General features: G+C 45.4%; 1 protein-coding gene across 1 annotated transcript in view; it reads left to right on the forward strand.

Moving 5' to 3' along the window:
- Positions 1-24160, forward strand: part of csmd2 (CUB and Sushi multiple domains 2) — an 807040-nt gene that overhangs the window by 621246 nt on the left and 161634 nt on the right. Inside the window, exons 40-43 of the mRNA XM_085962435.1 lie at positions 1852-1932; positions 3960-4073; positions 13713-13901; positions 15637-15783. Of these exons, the coding sequence (XP_085818561.1) occupies positions 1852-1932; positions 3960-4073; positions 13713-13901; positions 15637-15783 (531 nt within the window). The remainder of the gene's footprint in view (positions 1-1851; positions 1933-3959; positions 4074-13712; positions 13902-15636; positions 15784-24160) is intronic.

The following is a 24160-nucleotide window of genomic DNA, read 5'->3' on the forward strand; positions in this document are numbered from 1 at the left end:
AGTGGGAGGAAGGCCTGCAGTACCGCAGCGTGCCGTGCCGCAGCGTGTGGTGCTGTGGTCCTTAGCGCGCTGATATTCAGGGTGAGCGCCCCAAGCGGGGCGCGGGGAGCCTCGAGTAGCGGCCCGCTTCCGTTTGGGGCGCAGAAACTGAATATCGGGATGGCGCAAGTGGCTCCGCTCGCAGCGGTAATTCCGGCACCCAGGCGAGCTTGGCGCCCCAAATGGCGCCCAACTGAATTTTTAGCCCAATGGGTCCTGTTGGTGTGACACTCTGGCCTCGATTTTCAGTGTGCCGTGAGGCAGGCTTTTAGGCGTGCGGGGGGCTAAAATCCCGAATTCGGGGGTCCCGACACCATTCCGCCCAAAACCCACCTCCACGTAAGCTTCACGGGAGGCGGGTACCCGCCCCGCGCTGGGACCCACCGACCCGAGGCGGGAAGGGATTAGTGCCAATTAACTGCCTGTTAACAGGTAGTTAACAGGCAGTTTTTAGCCTAATCCCTATTTTGAGGGGTTTCGTGTGGGATTCCCGATGGCTCCAAACCACGCCAAGTTAGAGCAGGCGGGCCGTCGGGTTGAAGGACTTGGAGGGGTCGAGATGTCAGTGTTCAGGTGAGTGATGGGTGCATGAGTGCAAAGGTAAGTGTGTTTGGTGTGCCTAAAGTGCTTAAAGAAGTTTAAATTACCTATACTTAACAGCCTTTCTTCCTCTCGGTTTCGGGAGTCCATCACTCAGCCGGCACTGAAAGCAAAATGGCTGCGATCTGTCAAAAGTGACAGCCTTCAGCTTTCATTGCCGGTGAGAGTTCTAACTGAGTCTGTGGAGAAGGACTCAGGTTAGAAGTCAGACTGTCAGTGTTTGACAGCTTCAAACAGCTGTGAAACACTGATATTTCATCTGACAGATGAAATTTCAGTCTGTGATGTCACCTGTTGCCGGGTGGTTCTTAATTGGCCTGCTGAGCCCGCTGGGCGGGCTCAACAAGGTCAATCAAGGGAAAATCGTGTGGATTGGCTGGACGTCGATGTAGGCGGGACTAAAACCCGAAAGTTGTAGTCCCGCCTCCTTCCCGACTGCTGAATGAAAATCGACCCCTCTGTATAAAGTGGGCCACATTGCCCTCCTGTACTGCTCATTTGTATCCTGTTGGTGATGCTCTATTTAAAGGGGTCATACAGCACTCAGATTTCACACCAGAGCTCACACGTTTTCCAGTATTTCCTCTATACCTGTCCGACCCCCTCCCTAGCTTGCTTGCTTGCCCGTTCTTTTCCCCAACCTGGATCCCTCTTGTCTCTCCCTCCCACCTGATCTATCTTTGTAAATGGTTGTTGGTGCTGCCACCGTGGAAGCCAATGATCATTTGCAGCTATCATAGGCTCTCCTGCACTTTCTTCTCACTGCAGGGAATAGATTGATTTGACATTTTAGGAGGGGCTGGGGAGGTCCCTTCTCCCAGGAACGTGTCTCTCACTGGACCAGCAGGAGATCCCGCTGATAATTACAAAGGTATATTGAGTAGAAGGACAAGTAGATCATATGGGAGAGGAAAAGGGAAGCATGTTGAACTGGAATCTTTTAGATTATGTTTTACTCTTCCATTTTATTTGCTGAACCCCATATTTAGGGTGAGCATCTTAGCTTAGCGCTCAAATTTCCCAGCAAGCACCCCCCCACCCCCAAAACAAAGCTCTCAAGGTAGTTGCTTAGTAATTGCAAAATACCTTAAAACCCTGTCCACTTCCTCAGGATTCCCTTCTCATACCTTAAGAATAGCTTATAATTTAACATTAGATGAGATGCAGTAATGGTAACTAACGTTAAACACTGTCATTCTTATTGTTTCACAGCTTATCAGCTGAGGAAATGTCGTCCGCCTATCTCTGTGCCAAATGCTGAAATATTCACTGAAGACGAAGAGTTTGAAATCGGTAATTGTGCTAACTATTTTTGGTGTAATTAATCACCTCACTGATGTGAAGAGAGTCCTGTCACTCAGAGTGAAAATAACAAGGTTTGGCTCAAGACTTGAGCTTCACAATAACCTGGGAGCTTCAGGCTGTCAAATTAGGACTTGGAGATCCTGGCCCCAGAAATCCATGGGCTTTCGATCCCAGTCTCAGTGCCTGAACAGGTAGGCCATAAAACAAAGCAGAGGATGCCTGCACTGAGGAGAAATATAATAATAATTCAACTTTATTGTCATTGCACAAGTACATGAACAACAAAATGTGATCTTGCAAGCTCCCATGACTGGGAGAAGCAAAGCCGCTGCGTCGGTGCGCGCCGCCATTCCATTTCCACCATTCCTCCTGTCTGACAATCTTCAGCCCACCGGCCGGGCCTGCTCACCAGCCGCTCCTCCCGTGGCCTTCTCACCAACTGCCCCTCCTCGGGGCTCCTTCCGTGACCTTCTGCACCTGGTCTTCCCTGATGGTCACTCCTCCAGGTACTAACCAGCCCTGGCTCTGCTTAGCTTCCAAGCCTTGACCAGTGACCCTGTCCCTAGTCCCAGGAACAGGGCAGTCCTTAGGAACATGGGCAGTGCTCCCATCAACCCCCTTCATAAGGGGCCCAAAACAAACATGGAAAATTTAATAAAATCTTCTGGGGTTCAGGCCACGACACAGCTCTGAACCCCCAGGTGGGTATTATGTCCACTGGCTGGCAGGCCAGTGTGCCTTGTTTCGCTCAATGTGCCGGCAAGAAAACTCCCAGCCTGTGAGTCTGTCCCACTGCTTTTTGAACTTAATGGTTCCATTGTCTATACCCATTTGCTTCTCACAGGTGTGATCGGAAATTGTAAAATGTACTTTGTCACATCCCTGATTCTGATTTCTCTCCACTGCACTGTGCACCTGGATTATGTAAGGTGTGCAGATTATGGGCTGCTAGGTGATTTGGCCATGGTCTTCATCAGAACTGCTCTGGATCCAACTGCTTTTGTCCGGTTCCTTGGCCTCCCTTGTCCGGTTCTCTGGCCTCTCTCGTCCGACCCCTGCTCTCTCCCTGGCCTTCCTTGTCCAGCCCCCCAGCCTCCCTTGTCCGATTCCCCAGTCGCCCTTGTCCGATTCCCCATTCTCCCTTGTCCGATTCCCCAGCCTCCCTTGTCCGATTCCCCAGCCTCCCTTGTCCGATTCCCCAGCCTCCCTTGTCCGATTCCCCAGTCTCCCTTGTCCGATTCCCCAGTCTCCCTTGTCCGATTCCCCAGCCTCCCTTGTCCGATTCCCCATTCTCCCTTGTCCGATTCCCCAGTCTCCCTCGTCCGATTCCCCAGTCTCCCTCGTCCGATTCCCCAGCCTCCTTCGTCCGATTCCCCAGCCTCCCTCGTCCGATTCCCCAGCCTCCCTCGTCCGATTCCCCAGCCTCCCTCGTCCGATTCCCCAGCCTCCCTCGTCCGGCCTCCGGCCTCTCTCGTCCAGCCCCCGGCCTCTCTTGTCCGGCCCCCACTCTCTCCCTGGCCTCCCTTGTCCAGTTCCCTGGCCTCCCTTGTCCAGCCCCCCAGCCTCCCTTGTCCAATTCCCCGGCCTCTCTCGTCCGGCCCCCCGCTCTCTCCCGTCAGGCTGCCGGTCTCCCTCGTCCGACCCCTAGTCTCCCTCGTCCAGCCTCGAACCTCTTCTGTCCAGCCCCTGGCCTCCACTGAACACCTCTCTCTGATGGCATGACTGAGATCAGAAATTGCCAGAGGAGAGGCTGGGAGGAAATCACTTTTGCAGGTCCATGGTCTACTATTCCAGTGAAATCCATGTTATACACTAAACCCCAACATCACTTGGCTAATAGTGGGGCAGGGGGCGGGGGGGGGATGTCACCTGATGAGAAGAAAAGACATGAGGATCCATTGAAAAGAGTTGGGCTGAAATTCAGAAAAATGGACAAAAATGTGAGGGGTATTCTCCACTTTCTGTGCTTTGTCCATGTGTTGTGCAGTAACTCTTCTGCTCCTTTATATTCCAAGGTGACATTATCAAGTACCAGTGCATTCCTGGATTTACACTAATTGGAAATGAAATATTAACATGTCGCCTGGGAACACATCTCCAGTTTGAAGGACCACCTCCATCCTGTGAAGGTACATATAAAGAAAATTTCATGGAATAATAATGAGCACTGTGGCAGGAGCTAATTGTAGGTGCAGCTGAATTCTACCTCCGATGTGGCTCTAGAAACGATGCTTTATTCCTGATGGTTTGTTTATGCTCATTTTATTTTCAATTTATCGATTTTGTTGTTGTTGTTTTGCCTGTGATAGCAGCCGCAGGTGAGTAAACCACTGGCTCACACCTAGAGCCTTGCACAGCTTCCTCGCGGTTTTACACACACACTCGCCATGGGGTGTTCTGTCCGTTGATTTAAATTTGTTTCATTTAATTAGAAAGGAACTTGAATGCCCATCAAAATACTGTGAAACCTTGTAACACCGTAACAAGACTGACTGCACCATTATTGACGGTGTGAGCAATGTATCCAGGCCTATGCATCGCAGGAATGACTGTACTATTGCTAATTGCGAGGAGCAGAACCAGATGTGTATACAGTGGGGCTAACTGCACCGTTACTCACAGTGAGGCACACAGCCAGGCCTGTATATATCAGGACTAACTACACCATTGCTGATTCTGTCAGGGTTGCAACCAGATCTGTATATAACAGTGTGAGGAGTGTATCCAGATCTGTATATAACAGGACTGATAGTGTGAGGAGTGTATCCAGATCTGTATATAACAGGACTGACTGTGTGAGGAGTGTATCCAGATCTGTATATAACAGGACTGACTGTGTGAGGAGTGTATCCAGATCTGTATATAACAGGACTGACAGTGTGAGGAGTGTATCCAGATCTGTATATAACAGGACTGACTGTGTGAGGAGTGTATCCAGATCAGTATATAACAGGACTGACAGTGTGAGGAGTGTATCCAGATCTGTATATAACAGGACTGACTGTGTGAGGAGTGTATCCAGATCTGTATATAACAGGACTGACTGTGTGAGGAGTGTATCCAGATCTGTATATAACAGGACTGACAGTGTGAGGAGTGTATCCAGATCTGTATATAACAGGACTGACAGTGTGAGGAGTGTATCCAGATCTGTATATAACAGGACTGACTGTGTGAGGAGTGTATCCAGATCTGTATATAACAGGACTGACAGTGAGGAGTGTATCCAGATCTGTATATAACAGTGTGAGGAGTGTATCCAGATCTGTATATAACAGTGTGAGGAGTGTATCCAGATCTGTATATAACAGGACTGACAGTGTGAGGAGTGTATCCAGATCTGTATATAACAGTGTGAGGAGTGTATCCAGATCTGTATATAACAGTGTGAGGAGTGTATCCAGATCTGTATATAACAGGACTGACAGTGTGAGGAGTGTATCCAGATCTGTATATAACAGGACTGACTGTGTGAGGAGTGTATCCAGATCTGTATATAACAGGACTGACAGTGTGAGGAGTGTATCCAGATCTGTATATAACAGGACTGACAGTGTGAGGAGTGTATCCAGATCTGTATATAACAGGACTGACTGTGTGAGGAGTGTATCCAGATCTGTATATAACAGGACTGACTGTGTGAGGAGTGTATCCAGATCTGTATATAACAGGACTGACAGTGTGAGGAGTGTATCCAGATCTGTATATAACAGTGTGAGGAGTGTATCCAGATCTGTATATAACAGTGTGAGGAGTGTATCCAGATCTGTATATAACAGGACTGACTGTGTGAGGAGTGTATCCAGATCAGTATATAACTGTGTGAGGAGTGTATCCAGATCTGTATATAACAGGACTGACAGTGTGAGGAGTGTATCCAGATCTGTATATAACAGTGTGAGGAGTGTATCCAGATCTGTATATAACAGTGTGAGGAGTGTATCCAGATCTGTATATAACAGGACTGACTGTGTGAGGAGTGTATCCAGATCAGTATATAACTGTGTGAGGAGTGTATCCAGATCTGTATATAACAGGACTGACTGTGTGAGGAGTGTATCCAGATCTGTATATAACAGTGTGAGGAGTGTATCCAGATCTGTATATAACAGTGTGAGGAGTGTATCCAGATCTGTATATAACAGGACTGACTGTGTGAGGAGTGTATCCAGATCAGTATATAACTGTGTGAGGAGTGTATCCAGATCTGTATATAACAGGACTGACAGTGTGAGGAGTGTATCCAGATCTGTATATAACTGTGTGAGGAGTGTATCCAGATCTGTATATAACAGGACTGACAGTGTGAGGAGTGTATCCAGATCTGTATATAACAGGACTGACTGTGTGAGGAGTGTATCCAGATCTGTATATAACAGGACTGACAGTGTGAGGAGTGTATCCAGATCTGTATATAACAGGACTGACAGTGTGAGGAGTGTATCCAGATCTGTATATAACAGGACTGACTGTGTGAGGAGTGTATCCAGATCTGTATATAACAGTGTGAGGAGTGTATCCAGATCTGTATATAACAGGACTGACAGTGTGAGGAGTGTATCCAGATCTGTATATAACAGTGTGAGGAGTGTATCCAGATCTGTATATAACAGTGTGAGGAGTGTATCCAGATCTGTATATAACAGTGTGAGGAGTGTATCCAGATCTGTATATAACAGTGTGAGGAGTGTATCCAGATCTGTATATAACAGTGTGAGGAGTGTATCCAGATCTGTATATAACAGGACTGACTGTGTGAGGAGTGTATCCAGAGCTGTATAACTTTGATGGTGTCATACAATGTGGGCATTGATCCTTTACCAAGGTTTCTAAATGTACAGAATATGTCAAGTTGGTTGCATATCAGGATTGTTCATGTGTGGATGTGACTCTAGATTAACTACGAGCTATGCCTCATAGACAGCTTTGAAAGTGCATTTCAGACGTGTTGTCTAATGTCATACAGTGCTTTATTCACTTGTAAAGTCCCACATTTCTTTTCAGCTATTTAAATTACAAAACTGCTTTGTGATTGCCGCCTTTATATAAGCTAGCCCTGTGCGGCATGTGAAAACACCACTATGGAACATAGCCACTTTCTTATTTTAAAATTATCTGTACATTCATAGGGATGACTGTCCTTCCACTTTAACAAGGCAGGAGTGAAACACCACGGGGGGCGCTGCTGTGCCATGTGCGCCAGTTAAGAGAAAATTATTAATATAAATTATTATTCACTGCACAACATCGCCACCTAGTGCCAGAAAATGAGAAATCCACGGGAAAAAAATCTTGTTTTCTGCTGAGCCGGGCCAATGGAAGAAGGTTCATCATTAGCTTTTTTTTATGCACAACAGATTATTCATGATTTCTCTCCACTAAGACTGTCAAGAAAACAGAAAGGAGGGGAATGGGACCTCCAGGCCTGAGTGGAAGTAAAAGGAGTACAAATGCTGCTCGTTATCCTTTCAAAAACACAGTTTAGGTTTAGTACTTTTTTCAATGTTGTATTTCAGAAGATTTAGTGATAGCACGCAGTACTTTAACCGCTGACACTTGATTCGAATCCAGCCTTCTCCACAGGCTGTAAGGGTTCTATATAAATTTAATTTGAGCTGTCCCAGTTTAGTTCCTCAAAGGCCCAAGTCCACAGTTCAAGAAGTTCCTTTGCTCAGTACTAAATAACTAGCAGTTCAGTGTTACAAAGACAGACGGTGAGGATAGAATTGGAAATGGAAAATTTGCATTGATATAATGTGAGGATAAAGGCATCATGTTGAAGAAGCGTACAAGCAGCGTTACTGTGTGTCTGGCCCACGCCTTGCCTAATCTGGAGTGCCTGATGCTGATGGCAATTAAAATAAATAAAGAAGGAAAACCAAGGAGGGTTTGTTTTCATCTGAGGATAAAATTTCAACATAACAATTATTTTCCTAAAAATAAATGAGTCTGCAGCTCAATCTTGAAATGTGTTGCAAATACATGACCTCTCCACCATTCATCTCTCTCAGCATAAGAGTCAATCCATAATTAGATTCTGTTGATTACCCATCTCAAATGTAAGTGATCATTGTCTCAGTGGCTGATTAATTTTTTAAAAATTAATTACTGTTACAATCTATGATTAAAAGAATTGAGTGCTTTGGGTGAATGTTAAGGTGAACTGTCATTTCCCACGGCTCAGTGGTCAAGCCCTGGGCCAGGATTGATTCCACTCGTGTTCTTCAGGGAGGTTTTCAACTAGTGTCACTTTGTAAAGAAATGCCTAAAAAATAATTATCGTGCCAGAATATCATAACGAGGGTTGCCATCTTTTGCTGGATGACAAAAAAAAAACCCAAACAGAGCCAGATCAACATGCAGGAAAATTGTGATAGGAATATGGATGTAATTTTTTGTCTTTGGCGAGAGGTTCACATGCTGAGGAACGTATTATCAGATAGTCAATTATGTGCCTGATTTCCTAATCTCTGCTCTTGTTCCCGCAAAACATTTACCCTGTGGTTTCAGAAGATCCCAACTCGTGTTACTTTTATGCTATCTGCCACAGCAGACTTACGGACATCAAATACACACAGGGTAACATAGAGGTGACCTTGGAAATGTAACGGGAACTTACTTAATAGTTTTGTAAAAATTTATCATGAAAATAACCATAAAAATAAAGTGAAGGTCACCCTCTTGCTCCAACCTGGCAAAATGGAAAGAAAGCTGTGTGCTCCAGAAAAAGGGTGTCTGACTCCGTGGATTTGTGTTCTTTACTTCATATGGTACTTCATTAAAGGCACAGGGTTGTAACAGATATCAGCAATAGAGCTGCTCGACATAACCTAATTTCAGCAAGTTATTTTACCAAAATTTATATTGGACAATGTCAATAATATTCAGACAAACTCATTCACAAATTTATCGTGGTCTTGGTTTTGATGTGCTTGATAGAACTCTTCCTTCTTTCTCTCTCTTTCCCCCTCTCATTTTCTCTCCCGCTCTCTCTCTGAGTGTATTCCTCTCTCTGTTACTCTCTCCTCTCTCCCCTCTTTCACACTCTCTCTCTCTCTCTCGTCTCTCTTTCTCTTTGGTTTGCCCCTCTTGTATGTTTCTCCTTCGCTGTGTCTCTCTTACTTTGCTCTCTCTTTCTCTCTCTCTTGCTTTCTACTGAGTGCTAATTTGGTAGCCACAAAGTCAGATTATGTGCCATAGAGTACACTGACCCTCCTATTTAAACAGCAAGTTCTACACATATCTTTGCTTTGATGAAGAGGTCTGCATTTCAAAAATTGTCTTTTGATTAAACTAAAGCCAGTTACCTACTGCTCAAAAATCTTGAACATACCAATTAAAGTGCATTTTAAGTTCGGCTTTTACCATTTCTCACTTCTCTTTCTGTTATTTTTCAAAGCCACATCTCTTCCCTCCTCCTTCCTCTGTGTTTTTCCTCAAAGCCACAGTCGGTCAGACAGTGTGAGACTTGAGCGAGGCGTCCACTTGACGGCAGCAGAGGTTGCCTGTATATCCAGTAATTAAAAACAAGACCCCAGGGTGGGCCACACTAACCTACTCCTGTGATGTTGCTGCTCTGTCCCTCAAGGCACAGATCAAAATCATTACAGTCACACTTTTGCTGGTGATGTTCTCATCACTTGTGCTTTGTAAAGGCGATGGGCATCTATAGATAGCCCATCTATCTTATAGTTAGTTGATATCCCTAGTCATTTACCACATTCCTGTCCATGACAGGGTTCACCATAAACCCCCACCGATTTCTGGCAGCTGAGCTCCACAACCAAAGGTCCATGCTCGTAATGCACAGCCCAGCGGCAGCACAGTTTGAACAAGATGTCTTTGCGGTCCATTTATTTAGGTGAACATTTGCCTATATCTCTTTAAGAAAGAGGGTGAGTGTGAGAGCGTACAGACAGGGGAGAACAAGAGGGACAAAAAGAGATGTCAAGGTTATGGAGAAGGTGCAGAAAATGTTAATTTAGATAATACCAGAAATGAGAAGCTTTAGTCATGAAGAGAGGCCAGAGATAATAGAGCTCTTATTCAATAAAAGAAAGAAGGTTAAAAGGAGATCTGATCGAGATGTTCAAAATTTGAGCGGTTTTGATATGGTAAATTGGAGAAAACTATTTCCACTGGTCAGTCAACAACTAGCGAGCATCAAGTTAAGATCACCACCAAAAGAAGGAAGGGAGGTGTTAGAAGATTTCTTTTAAATGCAGTAGTTTGTTACAACATACCAGAAACAGGGGTGGAAGCAGAATCCATAATAGCTTTTAAAAGGGAAATGGATAAATATTTGAAGAAGAAAAATGTGACGGGGTCTGAGAAAAGAGCTATGAATAATTTCCAAGAGCCGGCATGGGCTGGCCTTCCTCTGTGCTGTAAAATTCTACGACTCTACAAATATGTCTATTTGGAATAGTGACAAGAAAAAAAGTAAAATAAGGAGAGTGATGCACAAAAGTCGCAGGTCTCCATTTTACAACTACTCTCTGGGACCACTTCATCTGATGTAGAAGCGCCCTGAGACTCATTTGGTGTGAGGTAGGGGCAGCGTTGAACAAACACTTTTTTGAATAGTTCACTAACTATCATCATGGTATATAAACCATCAGGGCTCACTCACGCACTCCACTGAATGCAGAGTCCATATGCCCGGTAACAACTGTCAATGCCATAATTTAGTTGAACAGCGCATACCTTATTTGTGCTGCAGTATGTATTTTCTGTAGCTACTGCTGACTGCGCTCTATTTGTAGCAGCTTCAGAACAAAGCACAGTGACTATGACATTAATGTGGGTTGATCTGTGGTGCAGAATGAACTTGAACCGAGTACCTGAATTAATGTCAGGCCTGGAAATTGAAAATGCTGCTTGGATGTGATTATCACTGTAGCAGCAGTGGTACCTTAAGCTGTGAGAAACAACACCACCAGACCTGGAAATGGACTGAGAACCAATATGCATATAGCAGACATAAAGTGTGATGTAGTACTCATACTATATTCACATTAGTACTATTCTGCTCAACAAAGTATGATTTTATTTTTGTGGATTATCTTGTAATGTTTCCTCAGCTTTTTCCCTTTTCTGGTCCCCCTCCTATACTTTGGCAAGTGGCTACCAACCCTTCACCTATTCAGCTGCCCAATAATAAAAGAAAAAAGAAAGTCTTGCATTTATATTGTGCCGTTCATGATCTCAGGATGTACCAAAGCACTTTACAGCCAATTAAATGCAGTCACAGTTGTAATGTAGGAAACGCGGCAGCCAATTTGCATGCAGCACGGCCCCACAAACAGCAATGTGATAATGACCAGATTATCTGTTTTATTAGCGAACAGTTGGTTGAGGGATAAATATTGGCCAGGACACCGGGGAGAACTCCCCTGCTCTTCTTCCAAATAGTGTCACGGGATCTTTTACGTCCACCTGAGAAGCAGACGGGAGCGCGGTTTAACGTCCCATCTGAAAGATGGCACCTCTGACAGTGCAGCAGTCTCTCAGCACTGCACTGGAGTGTCAACCTAGATTATGTGCTCAAGTCTCGAGTGGGACTTGAACCCACAACTTTCTGACTCAGTGGCGAGAGTAAAATTTGCAAGAATGGTCTGGGGATAAGAGAGAGTTTCCTATTCTCCTCAGGCTCCACTGTATCTGTCCACTGCTGAATCTTTCCTACAGATCTGTTAGATCAGCAACTCTGTGAGCAAGAGGTTGAATCTGTATCGAAACACTCCATGGTCTAAAGTTGGTGACTTGAATAAAAATACAAAATGCAATCGAGCATTTTAATCTGCTCAAGCTCCCTTATTCCTGCATAAAATACATTGCAACATGTGTCATTTGAATTACTTAATTAAAGCCATATTGATGAAACTGATGCAGGCATACCCTTACTCAGTTCATTATATAGTTCATGGGACCACCAGCTTGCAAAAATGTCATGATGCTCAGCCATGCTTGGCTCATTTCAGTGTTTATGATATCCATGACCTTTCCAAAAACCATGCAGTGCAAATAGCCTTGTTCCACCGAGCTGGCCTCAGAATTCAACAAGCCCACCATCTTTTGAAAGTATCACAGACCTGTCCTGCAGAAAACTTGAGAACGGGAGGGCATTTTACCATGGATTAAGGTGATGCAGTGTGAAGTGACTTCATGACAGCTTCAAAATTATAATGTCCTCTAAAAGCCATTAAAAAAAAGTTGGGGTTGTGGGAATTGCTTTCATTGAGTGATTAGGTTCCGTAGCTTTTCAGTTCGGTACGGTGTTTGCTTGGAGAGCACTTCTTGTGGCAAGCCCAATTTTGCTGCAGCACATGTCTGAAGTGAACACCGATTGTAGGGTTTAAACAATGAGTATTACCCGTATTTTCCGATCGAGGCTTCCTGCGTGCGGAGGCCTCCAATCTGGAAAAAATCTACGCCCTTACCTGAGGGCTCCAGAGGTCCGGCCATTTCCGCTCCTGGGCCTCTGCTCTACGAAATGCGTAGGGCCCAGGTATCCCGGGGCGCAGGCGGCTCACAAGCGTCCCTGGGATCACGTGGGCCATGGGGAACCAATGGGAGACGGGAATCTCCCTTCATACTTTTGACAGCTTAGACCTATCAAATATATGAATGGAGATCACTCCAAAAACACATCAAAACATTAAATAATTTTTTTTTTAATCACATTTTTAAAATTAGTTAAAACTACATTAAATAAAATATTTTAAACAAAATTTAAATTTTTTGGAAAAAAATTTGAAGTTTTTTACGGGTCTAAAAATAAACTTACCGTTTTTAAAAGTATTTTAAAATTATAAATGAGTGAAAATAATCATTTAAAAGCTTTTTTTAACTCTTATGCTGGTTTTACCAGGCGTAAGATTTTTAAGGGATTTCAGTGGGCGGAGGTTCAGCAGAACTATCTGCCTGCAGAGGACCTTCTCTCTGGCAGGCGCCGATCTGTCAAGAGGCTTCTTGACAGATTGCAAGTGCCGGTTTTCAGCGGATGTGCTTCGCATGCCTGAAACCGGCACTTGCGAGGGCCCTACGGGTGTGTACACAGCTCGTACACACGTGTAGGCATCGGAAAATACGAGCCTATATATTTCTACAGGACTGTTTTTCTCCATGTCTGTCCATACCTAATGAGTAAGTATCCTATAAAAATTCCTATCTCATGGATGATATGAATTGTTATAGAGCCATCTGATATTAACATCACTCTTTCCATTCTTTTTAAGCACTGACATTTAATATTTATTCACACATTTGATGTGGGCTTTAATTTATACATTAGAAAATACAAAGTTTTAACAAAGCTTCATGTCTAAGGGTAGAAGCGTCTCACATCATTTACAGTGAAAAAAACAGAAGAAGTGAAATTTGGAGCATTTGTCACAAGATTGTAAGAACTGTCCTGCAACAGTCTGGGTCTGCTGCCTTTGCACAGTTGACGATCTGATAGATCAGAGTTGAACTGTAACAAAATTAATCTGTCTGCCCGAAAAAACATTGCCAAGGCTGCTCATGTTTCATGTGAAATAGCTGGATTCCAGACTTACCTTTGTGTATAAATCTTTCAGTGATTTAGGGATCTTCTGTTCCTCAAAGTGAGGGCACCAGGCTGTAAGGAATGACCACTCACTGCATTCATGTGAAGAAAGACCATTGAGGATGTTTCTTCAACAATTGTTTTTCCACATTCGAGACACTATGACGATGTGATGAAATGATGTCTGTAATTGATATTTTGGTCATGTGACTTTCAGCACACTGCCCAATGAACGAGATCCACACGGATTCCTCAGGAGTCATCTTGAGTCAAGGCTTCCCAGGAAATTATCCACATTTTCAGACCTGCTCATGGGTTATTAAGGTGGATCCAGGTTACAACATCACACTTCTAATCGAGTTCTTCCAGAGTGAAAGACAATTTGATGAACTGGAAATATTTGACGGTAAATAAATGTTAATATTTAATAACCCTAATTTTAATATTGACCTGCTGTAGATACGCTGTACATGTACCTTTTTATAACAGGGGCCTTATTTAGTTCTCCTTACTCCCTCCTCTCCTGTAAGGAGTGACTTCAATCTGAGATACAGTTCCATGGACATCGTTAACCTTGTTACATTACTTGTTCTGTGAGCCCAGATGGGGAATGTTGCCAGACTGTTCAACTATAGGAGCCATCACAGAAAAGTTTGATCCTGACTTCATCTAATGCCCACACATACGCACTCAGAAGTGTGAGGGGTCCTAGTCATTCTTTTCCCTCCATTCCCCCTTCGCCGCCCAGGAAGAGGCCAATTGCAACAGTCCTACCACCACTCTGCTTGATCTCAGCAAGGACCAGATATCAATCCTGGGATTTTCTGGTCATTATGGCCCGATACCACCCTGTGCAGTATATTAACTCTCAGCCTTCCATGAGAATCTGATCCATTTTCAATGATGTATTATACTGACAAAGAGTGTATGAGTACTTGAAGTGTCTCTTATATCCTTTTTAAAATTGTATCTCCTTCTGTTGGAGTACACGCCTGACTGAGGGGGTCCTCCCCAAGCACCACCCCCCACCGCCGCCCCCCCCACTCCCTCCCACTCTCCCTCCACCCAGGCAGCTGGGGTGAAAGATGTGGCGGTAGAGATTTTTTTTCTGTTGCTATTGAGTACTACTGGCACCATTGAAGCATTTATACCATGCAAGTGATCTCCTGAGCAACGGGTTATGTTCGATCAGTTATCTGCTGACCCAGGAGTAGTACTGATTATGCAACCTTTTCATGTCTGGGATCTCGGTTTGAATCTAGATCAAATTGACAGGATGAAATTATCTGATTGTTGATTGCCCTAATCAAAAATGAATCTCAACGCAGTTCCTTATCTTAGATCACAAAGACGGGACCGTCACTGGCACTATTTTTAACTACGAGCAAGATAAAAAAGGATTCAATTTAATATCATCAAGGAGTGCTAACAGCAACGACTCGCATTTCTATAGGGATCCTTATGAACAGATGGAAGTCATAAGAATTAACTAACTGACATAGAAGCAATGGAAGTACATCAGCTTCTCACATTAGAACCTTTCTAATTCACGCTGCGAGCTTGACTGTTAAATTTTCCAGACACCACTCAGGAATTCCTTCTGTGCAGTCTGCCCCGCCCCCTCCCACCGCACCAATTGGTTATTGTACTGGTTTCCTGCAGGTTAGAAAGTGGTAGATGACGAAAGGTTGAATAACCACCAAAGATTTGGGTGTGTGTATACACTCAGCAGCTATCCTCAGATTAAGGCCACAGCTGTGTCTTGCTGTTTTTATTTTGAGAGGCAGAATACCTTAACATCAAGGTTTTGGAGTTCAATTTGTTCAAAGTGTTGAAAGTTGCATTTAGGTTATTTTGTTAAATCGAGATATTTCTGATGTAACAAATTTGCAACAAGAAAACAAAGCATATTGTCTTTCAAAACTTGCTTTTTCCGTGCCACCACTTTGAGACCTTCTGTTTCAGCCCTCACATTTACAGCCCTTTGTGCTTTGTTGTATTCTCTGAATGGAACTTGACAGGGCACGGTACAAAATGAATTCATCATTTAAGTGCAAATGGAGTAGATTGCTTCATTATATTAAAAGCCAGGTGCTGTGTGCACGCTTAACCCAAATGCTTGATGATGTTGTTACCCACAGGTCCCTCGAGCCAAAACCCGCTGCTGATCTCTCTTAGCGGCAACTACACATCTCCAATAACTGTTGTCAGCTCAGGAAACAAGGTATACCTCCGCTGGTCATCTGACCATGCCACCAATCGGAAAGGCTTTAAGATACACTATTCAGGTTAGTAAATACCTGGGAAGGTCATCCATTAGTCGTACCGTGGACTATAATGTCACCCTTGGGTTTCGCATGAGCCATGGGATAGAATAAAGGGATGCAATGAAAGAAATACCTTGCAGTTAAATGCCACCATCTCTTATGGGCCCTGAATTTCCCCCCACCTTCTGCTGCTGCGTTGCCGTAGCTTCACCAGCATTCACGGTCATAATCGTGGTTTCCTCCGCCCTTCCGGTGAAGATACGGTGGTGCAGCGGCAGAAAGTCCAAGGAATATCAGGGGTATGGTGTCCTAAAATGTTTCCCGTTAATTACTTGCTAAACTGCAGTCAGCGTGGTCATGCAAGACCCAATTTTCTATACAGCAAGATCCCTCAAACAGCAAATTTGATGAATGGCCAGTTGATCTGTTTCTGGTGATGTTGGTTGAAGGATAAACAATAGGAAGGAGTACTCCCCTGCTCTTCTTCTGTTAACGCCATGAAATCTTCAACGTCCACCCGGACAGGCAAAAGAGGCCTTAGTCATCTGAAAGACGGCACCTCCAATAATGCAGCACCCTCCTAGTTCTGACCATGTGGTCAGGTCCTGGAGTAGGTCTTCAATCCACAACCTTCTGACTAAGAAACAATGGGTTACGACATAGCCTTGCCACCTCAGGGACCTATGTTTGAATCCAGTTCAGGTTGCTGGAATGAAAATCTCTCACTGTTGAAATGAAATGATTTAGGGTACTCAATACCTAGTTTTAATGGGTTTCAATCAATGTTTCCTGTAAGCTTTTTTGGGCCGTGTGGCCCCTTTAACAGGCTGTGTAGCCCATTCAGAAATCCGGGCATACGCAGTTTTTGCATTTAAAAGCCGGTGGGCCGGCTGCGCGGGTCTTCCAGAGCGCTGCGCGGCCACGCAGCTTGATGAGAACATTGGTTTCAATCCACATCAGAAAACTGGCCGTAAATCGACACTATTTGATGGACAATCAGCAGTATCAGAGCACAGCAACGGCTGTTGTGAGGAAGGAAAAGACCACATTGGTGCATTTGTGTGCTGTTGCAGTTGAGGTATTTTGCCAGGAGAGAATCTCTCCGAGGGAGCTTTAATCTGGACCGAACCCATCTTACATCCAATGGAGGTGTTCATTTCTTGAAACAGAGTGCCAAAAATAAGAAAATCTGGAGTCTCTCAGCACTGAGATCTTTTACCTTCATTAGCATAAAACATTTCTGCCGTGCTCCCCCCCACCCCAAAAAAAAGCAAATCTATAGCTGCCTCAGCTCATCTGCTGCTGAAACCCTCATTCATGCCTTTGTTACCTCTAGACTTGACTATTCCAATGCACTCCTGGCTGGCCTCCCACATTCTACCCTACCTAAACTTGAAATCATCCAAAACTCAGCTGCCCGTGTCCTAACTCGCACCAAGTCCCGTTCGACCATCACCCCCTGTGCTCGCTGACCTACATTGGCTCCCGGTTAAGCAACGCCTCCATTTAAAAATTCTCATCCTTGTTTTCAAATCCCTCCATGGCCTTGCCCCTCCCTATCTCTGTAATCTCCTTCAGCCCCACAACCCAACCCCCCCCCCACCCCCGAGATATCTGCGCTCCTCTAATTCTGGCCTGTTGCGCATCCCTGATTATAATCGCTCAACCATTGGTGGTCGTGCCTTTAGCTGCCTGGGCATAAAACTCTGGAATTCCCTTCCTAAACCTCACCACCTCTCTACCTCTCTTTCCATCTTTAAGACGTTCCTTAAAACCTACCTCTTTGACCAAGCTTTTGGGCATCTGTCCTAATTGCTCCTTATGTGGCTCGATGTCGAATTTTGTTTTGTAACACTCCTGTGATGCACCTTGGGACATTTTACTGTGTTAAAGGCATTATATAAATACAAGTTGTCGTTGTATTTTCATTTTGAACATTTTCTGCTTTGCTGATCTGGAACAGGCAGATGTAGAATCCAAAATTTAAATCTGTTCTCAGCTGAACAAATCCAGATAACATCCAAGAGGGTGTGAACCAGCCTGATTTGAATCAGTTTGTGACTTGGCGGCTGCTCCTTAATTAAAATGTCTTCATCTGCTCCAGCTTTAGTTGCTGGTGATTGAATTCTGAGCCGAAGAGGTGGGACGAATATTTTCTATTCATCTTTTCACTCTGAAACAAATTGCCTGCCTTATAATTAAATCAAATAAAAGGCCCCAGTTCTAAACGTGAGAGATCCACTAATCTGGCCAGCAATCCAACAGAAATGTGACTAATGCAATCGCCATCAGCAAAAACTGAAAGAGACAAACGTGCTTTCATTGAGGTTAGTTTGTTTATCCTAATCTTCTAAAGGCACCATATCAAAGGTCTCTCCATGCTATACAGGAATTCCTGGCTGAGAAGGCAATCCCTGGCCGCCGATAATCCGATTCAAAAACTGTGGCTACAAGAAATGGCCCAAGGACAACATTTGGTGTCTCCTCTGACGGTATGGCTGACATGGGAGCTTATACTGTTTAGGATCATGGGTATAAACCCATGTCCTACCAGTCCGGGATCAGTACAACCTGCCCCACACAGCTACCATTATTTTTCCTTTTTTTAAATTTGTTCCTGGGATGTGGGCGTCGCTGGCAAGGCCAGCATTTATTGCCCATCCCTAATTGCCCTCAAGAAGGTGGTGGTGAGCCACCTTCTTGAACCACTGCAGTTCACGTAGTAAAGGTACTCCTACAGTGCTGTTAGGGAGGGACTTCCACGATTTGGACCCAGCGACGATGAAGGAATGGATATACTTCCAAGTCAGGATGGTGTGTAACTTGGAGGGGAACTTGGAGGTGGTGGTGTTCCCATGCGTCTGCTGCCCTTGTCCTTCTAGATGGTAGAGGTCATGGGTTTGGGAGGTGCTGCTAAAGAAGCCTTGGTGAGTTGCTGCAGTGCATCTTGTAAATGGTACACACTGCAGCCACGGTACGCCGGTGGTGGAGGGAGTGAATGTTTAAGGCGGTGGATGGGGTGCCAATATAGTGGGTTGCTTTGTCCTGGATGGTGTTGAGCTTCTTGAGTGTTGTTGGAGCTGCACTCATCCAGGCAAGTGGAGAGTATTCCATCACACTCCTGACTTGTGTCTTGTAGATGGTGGAAAGGCTTTGGGGAGTCAGGAGGTGAGACACTCACTGCAGAATACCCAGCCCCTGACCTGCTCTTGTTGCCACAGTATTTATGTGACTGGTCCAGTTAAGTTTCTGGTCAATGGTGACCCCTAGGATGTTGATGGTGGGGGATTCGGCGATGGTAATGCCATTGAATGTCAAGGGATGGTGGTTAGACTCTTGCTTGTTGGAGATAGACATTACCTGGCACTTATGTGGTGCGAATGTTACTTGCCACTTATCAGCCCAAGCCTGAATTTCATCCAGGTCTTGCTGCATTCGGGCATGGACTGATTCGTTATCTGAGGAGTTGCGAATGGAACTGAACACTGTGCAATCATCAGCCAACATCCCCGCTCCTGACCTTATGATGGAGGGAAGGTAATTGATGAAACAGCTGAAGATTGTTGGGCCTAGGACACTGCCCTGAGGAACTCCTGCAGCGATGTCCTGGGACTGAGATGATTGATCTCCAACAACCACAACCATCTTCCTTTTTGCTAGGCACGACTCCAGCCAGTGGAGAGTTTTGCCCGATTCCCATTGACTTCAGTTTTACTAGGGCACCTTGATGCCACATTGTCAAATACTGCCTTGATGTCAAGGGCAGTCACTCTCACCTCACCTCTGGAATTCAGCTCTTTTGTCCATGTTTGGACCAAGGCTGTAATGAGGTCTGGAATTGAGTGGTCCTGTGGAACCCAAACTGAGCTTCAGTGAGCAGGTTATTGGTGAGTAAGTGCTGCTTGATAGCACTGTCGATGACACCTTCCATTACTTTATTGCTGATTGAGAGTAGACTGATGAGGTGGTAATTGGCCAGATTAGATTTGTCCTGCTTTTTGTTGACAAGACATAGTGGGCAGCTTTCCACTTTGTCGGGTAGATGCCAGTATTGTAGCTGTACTGGAACAGCTTGGCTAGAGGTGCGGCTAGTTCTGGAGCACAAGTCATCAACACGACAGCCGGGATGTTGTCGGGGCCCATAGCCTTTGCTGTATTCAGTGCGCTCAGCCGTTTCTTGATATCACGTGGAGTGAATTGAATTGGCTGAAGACTGGCTTTTTTGATGGTGATGACCTCAGGAGAAGGCCGATATGGATCATCCACTCGGCAGTTCTGGTTGAAGATGGTTGCAAACACTTTGGGGGAGAAATTCGGTATCGCCCCGTTTGGGGCGCAATTATCGGCCGGGCGCAAATTTTAGCGCCTAGTGCTAATTGTCACCTCCAACTGAAAGCTTGGCTCCTATCGCCCCAGGAGGTGATTGGAGCGCTAAATCAGGCTACACACCTCTCTTAAGACGCTAACGCCGAGGAGCGAGGCACTATCTCAGAGCGCTGGTGAAGCTCATGTGATGTCAGTCAGTAATGGAACACAGACACACTGGCGCCGGCCAGTTCTTAAAGGGGAGGGTCGATCTTGCTCTCCATCCACACCCTGCTCATTGCAGCCTTGAATCTCGACTTGGAGAAACCTGTACATCAAATCTGCTGGAAAGAACAATGGAGAGGCCCAGGGAAAGAGCTCAGAGTGCAGCCCCCAAGTCTCTTCTAAATCGATGCAAGGAAGGTCAAATCAAAATGAACCTGCAAAGTGCTGCTCAGTACCCAAAACTCCTTCACACAGCGTTGAATCTCTCCAGAAGTTTCTCTCTCTCAGAATGCGTGGTGCAAAAATGCCGCCGACAAAAAAAGGCAGGAAGCAGTCGCCTTTAAATAGCGCTCCCCCAGTCCCTTCCCGACTGCAAAACACTCCCCTCAACCTTTTGTTGCTAGCGGCAGGCATTAAGGCAGGGGGCGCCACTCAATATCCAGTCTGGGGCGCTACCGGGGCATTGCACACTCGACTGACGTCATGATCTGCGGGTGCAGGAGATCGTGGCGGTAGTGTTTTGCGCCGCCACAAAATGTCTGGTCACTTTCACGAGTGGCGCAAACATCGCCGCGCCCGGGCACTAGTATCTTAGGGTGCTAACAGGAGGTGCAAAGCAACCAAATTGTTCCCCCTTTAGCTTTGTCTTTTGCACTCGCGTGCTGGGCTCTGCCATCATTGAGGATGGGGATATTCATGGAGCCTCATCCTCCTGTTAATTGTTTAATTGTCCACCACCATTCACAACTGGATGTAGCAGGACTGCAGAGCTTTGATCTGATCCAATGATTGTGGGACTGCTTAGCCCCTGTCTAAAGCATACTGTTTCCACTGTTTAGCATGCATGTAGTCCTGTTTTGCAGCTTCCCCAGGTTGGCATCTCATTTTTAGGTACACCTGGTGCTGCTCCTGGCATGCTCTTCTACACTCCCTACTTGAACCAGGGTTGGTCCCCTGGCTTGATGGTAATGGTAGAGTGAGGGATATGCCAGGCAATAAGGTTACAGATTGTGGTGGAATACAATTCTGCTGCTGATGGCCCACAGCGCCTCATGGATGCCCAGTTTTGAGCCGCTCGATCTGTTCTGAATCTATCTGATTTAGCATGGTGGTAGTGCCAAACAACACGATGGAGGGTGTCCTCAGTTTGAGGTGCTACCAATGCTGTCATGGACAGATGCATCTGCGACAGGTAGATTAGTGAGGACGAGGTCAAGTAGGTTTTTCTCTCTTGGTTCTCTCACGACCTGCCACAGTCCTAGTTTGGCAGCTATGTCCTTCAGGGCTCGGTCAGTAGTGGTGCTACGGAGCCATTCTTGGTGCTGGACATTAAAGTCCCCCACCCATTCTGTGCCCTTGCTACCCTCAGTACATCTTCCAAGTGGCGCTTAACATGGAGGAGTACTGATTCATCAGCTGAGGGAGGGCGGAAGGTGGTAATCAGCAGGAGATTTCCTTGCCCATGCTTGACCTGAAGCCATGAGACTTCATGGGGTCCGGAGTCAATGTTGAGGACTCCCAGGGCCACGCCTCCCAACTGTATACCACTGCGGCACCACCTCTGGTGGGTTTGTCCTGCCGGTGGGACAGGACATGCCCAGGGATGGTGATGGAGGAGTTTAGGACATTGGTTGAAAGGTATGATTCTGTGAGTATGACTATATCAGGTTGTTGCTTGACTAGTCTGTGGGACAGCTCTCCCAAATTTGGCACAAGTCCCCAGATTTTAGTGAGGAGAACTTTGCAGGGTCGACTGAGCTGGATGTGCCATTGCCGTGTCCGTAGCCGGTACCGAGGTCGATGCCGGGTGGTCTGTCCGGTTTTATTATTATTGTTTCTCATAGTGGTTTTGTACAACTGAGTGGCTTGCTAGGCCATTTCAGAGGGCAGTTAAGAGTCAACCACATTGCTGTGGGTCTGGAGTCACATACAGGCCAGACCAGGTAAGGATGGCAGCATTCCTTCCCAATGTGCAGTTTCCTGACATCTTTAGATCTTCCTCTACCATGCAGCAAGCTGCAAGAAGGTGCGCAAAAGTGGTTTATATGGCCGCTTCTTTTACTTCAAAGCCTAGACCAAAATCCAGATGCAACCACTCCATAGCAATGGTAGGAGTGCCACCATACTTTGCCGCATCGTATATTTCTTGCCATCATGGTGCCATTCTTCAGCGTATCCGTGCTCCGTTTTTCTTCTTATAATAACAACCTTTTAAATTTGGAGCCAGGCTTTGGAGCTTCTACTTAGAGTTTTAGCACATGGGAGCACAGGCTGTGCCGAGGCTTCCAGCCGTGTGAACAGAAACGGACAATGGTGGGTTTTCGTAAGTTCTTTCTCGTCAAAGGATGTTTTGCCTTAGAGCTCGGGACTCAGGGACAAACTATAAAATGGCGGCGCTGTGTTATAGGCAACAAGGTAGTTTGGGAAAAGCTGGGCAGTAGATTGCAAAATCAACCTTCTACGGTATTGGTGCAAAGCAAGTGAAGTGACAATGCACAATATCTCCCAATTCTAATAACAGCCTTGGTTGCCATGCTGGCTTTGAGTGACAATCAGGCAAATTAACTTGCATGGCTTCTGCACACAGCCTCGAGACTAGTTTCAGTGTGACAGATGGGAGGTATTTGCACCTGGGCAGGGCCGGGACCAATATCCTAGGGGGAGTATTTGCTAGTGCTCTGGGGGAGGGTTTAAACTAAAATGGCAGGGGGGTTGGGAACCTGAGCAAGGGGAAAGGGAAACAAGGATAAAAGCAAAAGATAGGAAGGAGAAAAACAAAAGTGGCAGTCAGAGAAATCAACGGTTTAAATCAAACATGGCCACAGTAACTAGGTCTAAGAGCGTTAAAAAAACAAGCCTGAAGGCTTTGTGTCTTAATGTGAGGAGCATTCGTAATAAGGTGGATGAATTAGCTGCGCAAATAGAGGTAAACGAATATGATTTGATTGGGATTACGGAAACATGGCTCCAGGGTGGCCAAGGCTGGGAACTCAACATCCAGGGGTATTCAATATTCAGGAAAGATGGGCAAAAAGGAAAGGGAGGTGGGGTAGCATTGCTGGTTAAAGAAGGGATTAACACAGTTGTAAGGAAGGATATTATCTCTGATGATGTGGAATCTGTATGAGTAGAACTGAGAAATACCAAGGGGCAGAAAACGTTAGTGGGAGTGGTATATAGACCTCCAAACAGTCATGCGGAGGTTGGGGATGGCATTAAAAGGGAAATTAAAGAAGCGTGCAATAAGGGCACAGCAGTCATCATGGGTGACTTTAATCTACATATAGATTGGGCTAACCAAATTAGTAACAGTACTGTGGAGGAGGAATTCCTGGAGTGTTTAAGGGATGGTTTCCTGGACCAATATGTTGAGGAAGCAACCAGAGATCAGGCCATCTTAGACTGGGTTTTATGTAACGAGAAAGGATTAATTAGCAATCTTGTTGTACGAGGCCCCTTGGGTCGGAGCGATCATAATATGATCGAATTCTTCATTAAGATGGAGAATAAAGTAGTCGACTCAGAGACTAGGGTCCTAAATTTAAATAAAGGAAACTACGATGGTCTGAGGCGCAAATTGGGTAGGATTGATTGGGGAATGCCACTCAAAGGGTTGACGGTGGATAGGCAATGGCAAACATTCAAAGACCGCATGGATGAACTACAGAATTTGTTCATCCCAGTTTGGCATAAAAATAAAACAAAAAAGGTGACTCAACCGTGGCTAACAAGGGAAATTAGGGTTAGCATAAGATCCAAGGAGAGGACATATAAATTGGCCAGAAAAAGCAGTAAACCTGAGGATTGGGAGCAGTTTAGGATTCAACAAAGGAGGACAAAGGGATTAAATAAGAAAGGGAAAATAGAA

This window comes from Somniosus microcephalus, chromosome 20 (assembly GCF_052327205.1).
Source record: "Somniosus microcephalus isolate GS21.2 chromosome 20, FLI_Smic_1.0, whole genome shotgun sequence".
In the NCBI taxonomy this organism is placed as follows: domain Eukaryota; kingdom Metazoa; phylum Chordata; class Chondrichthyes; order Squaliformes; family Somniosidae; genus Somniosus; species Somniosus microcephalus.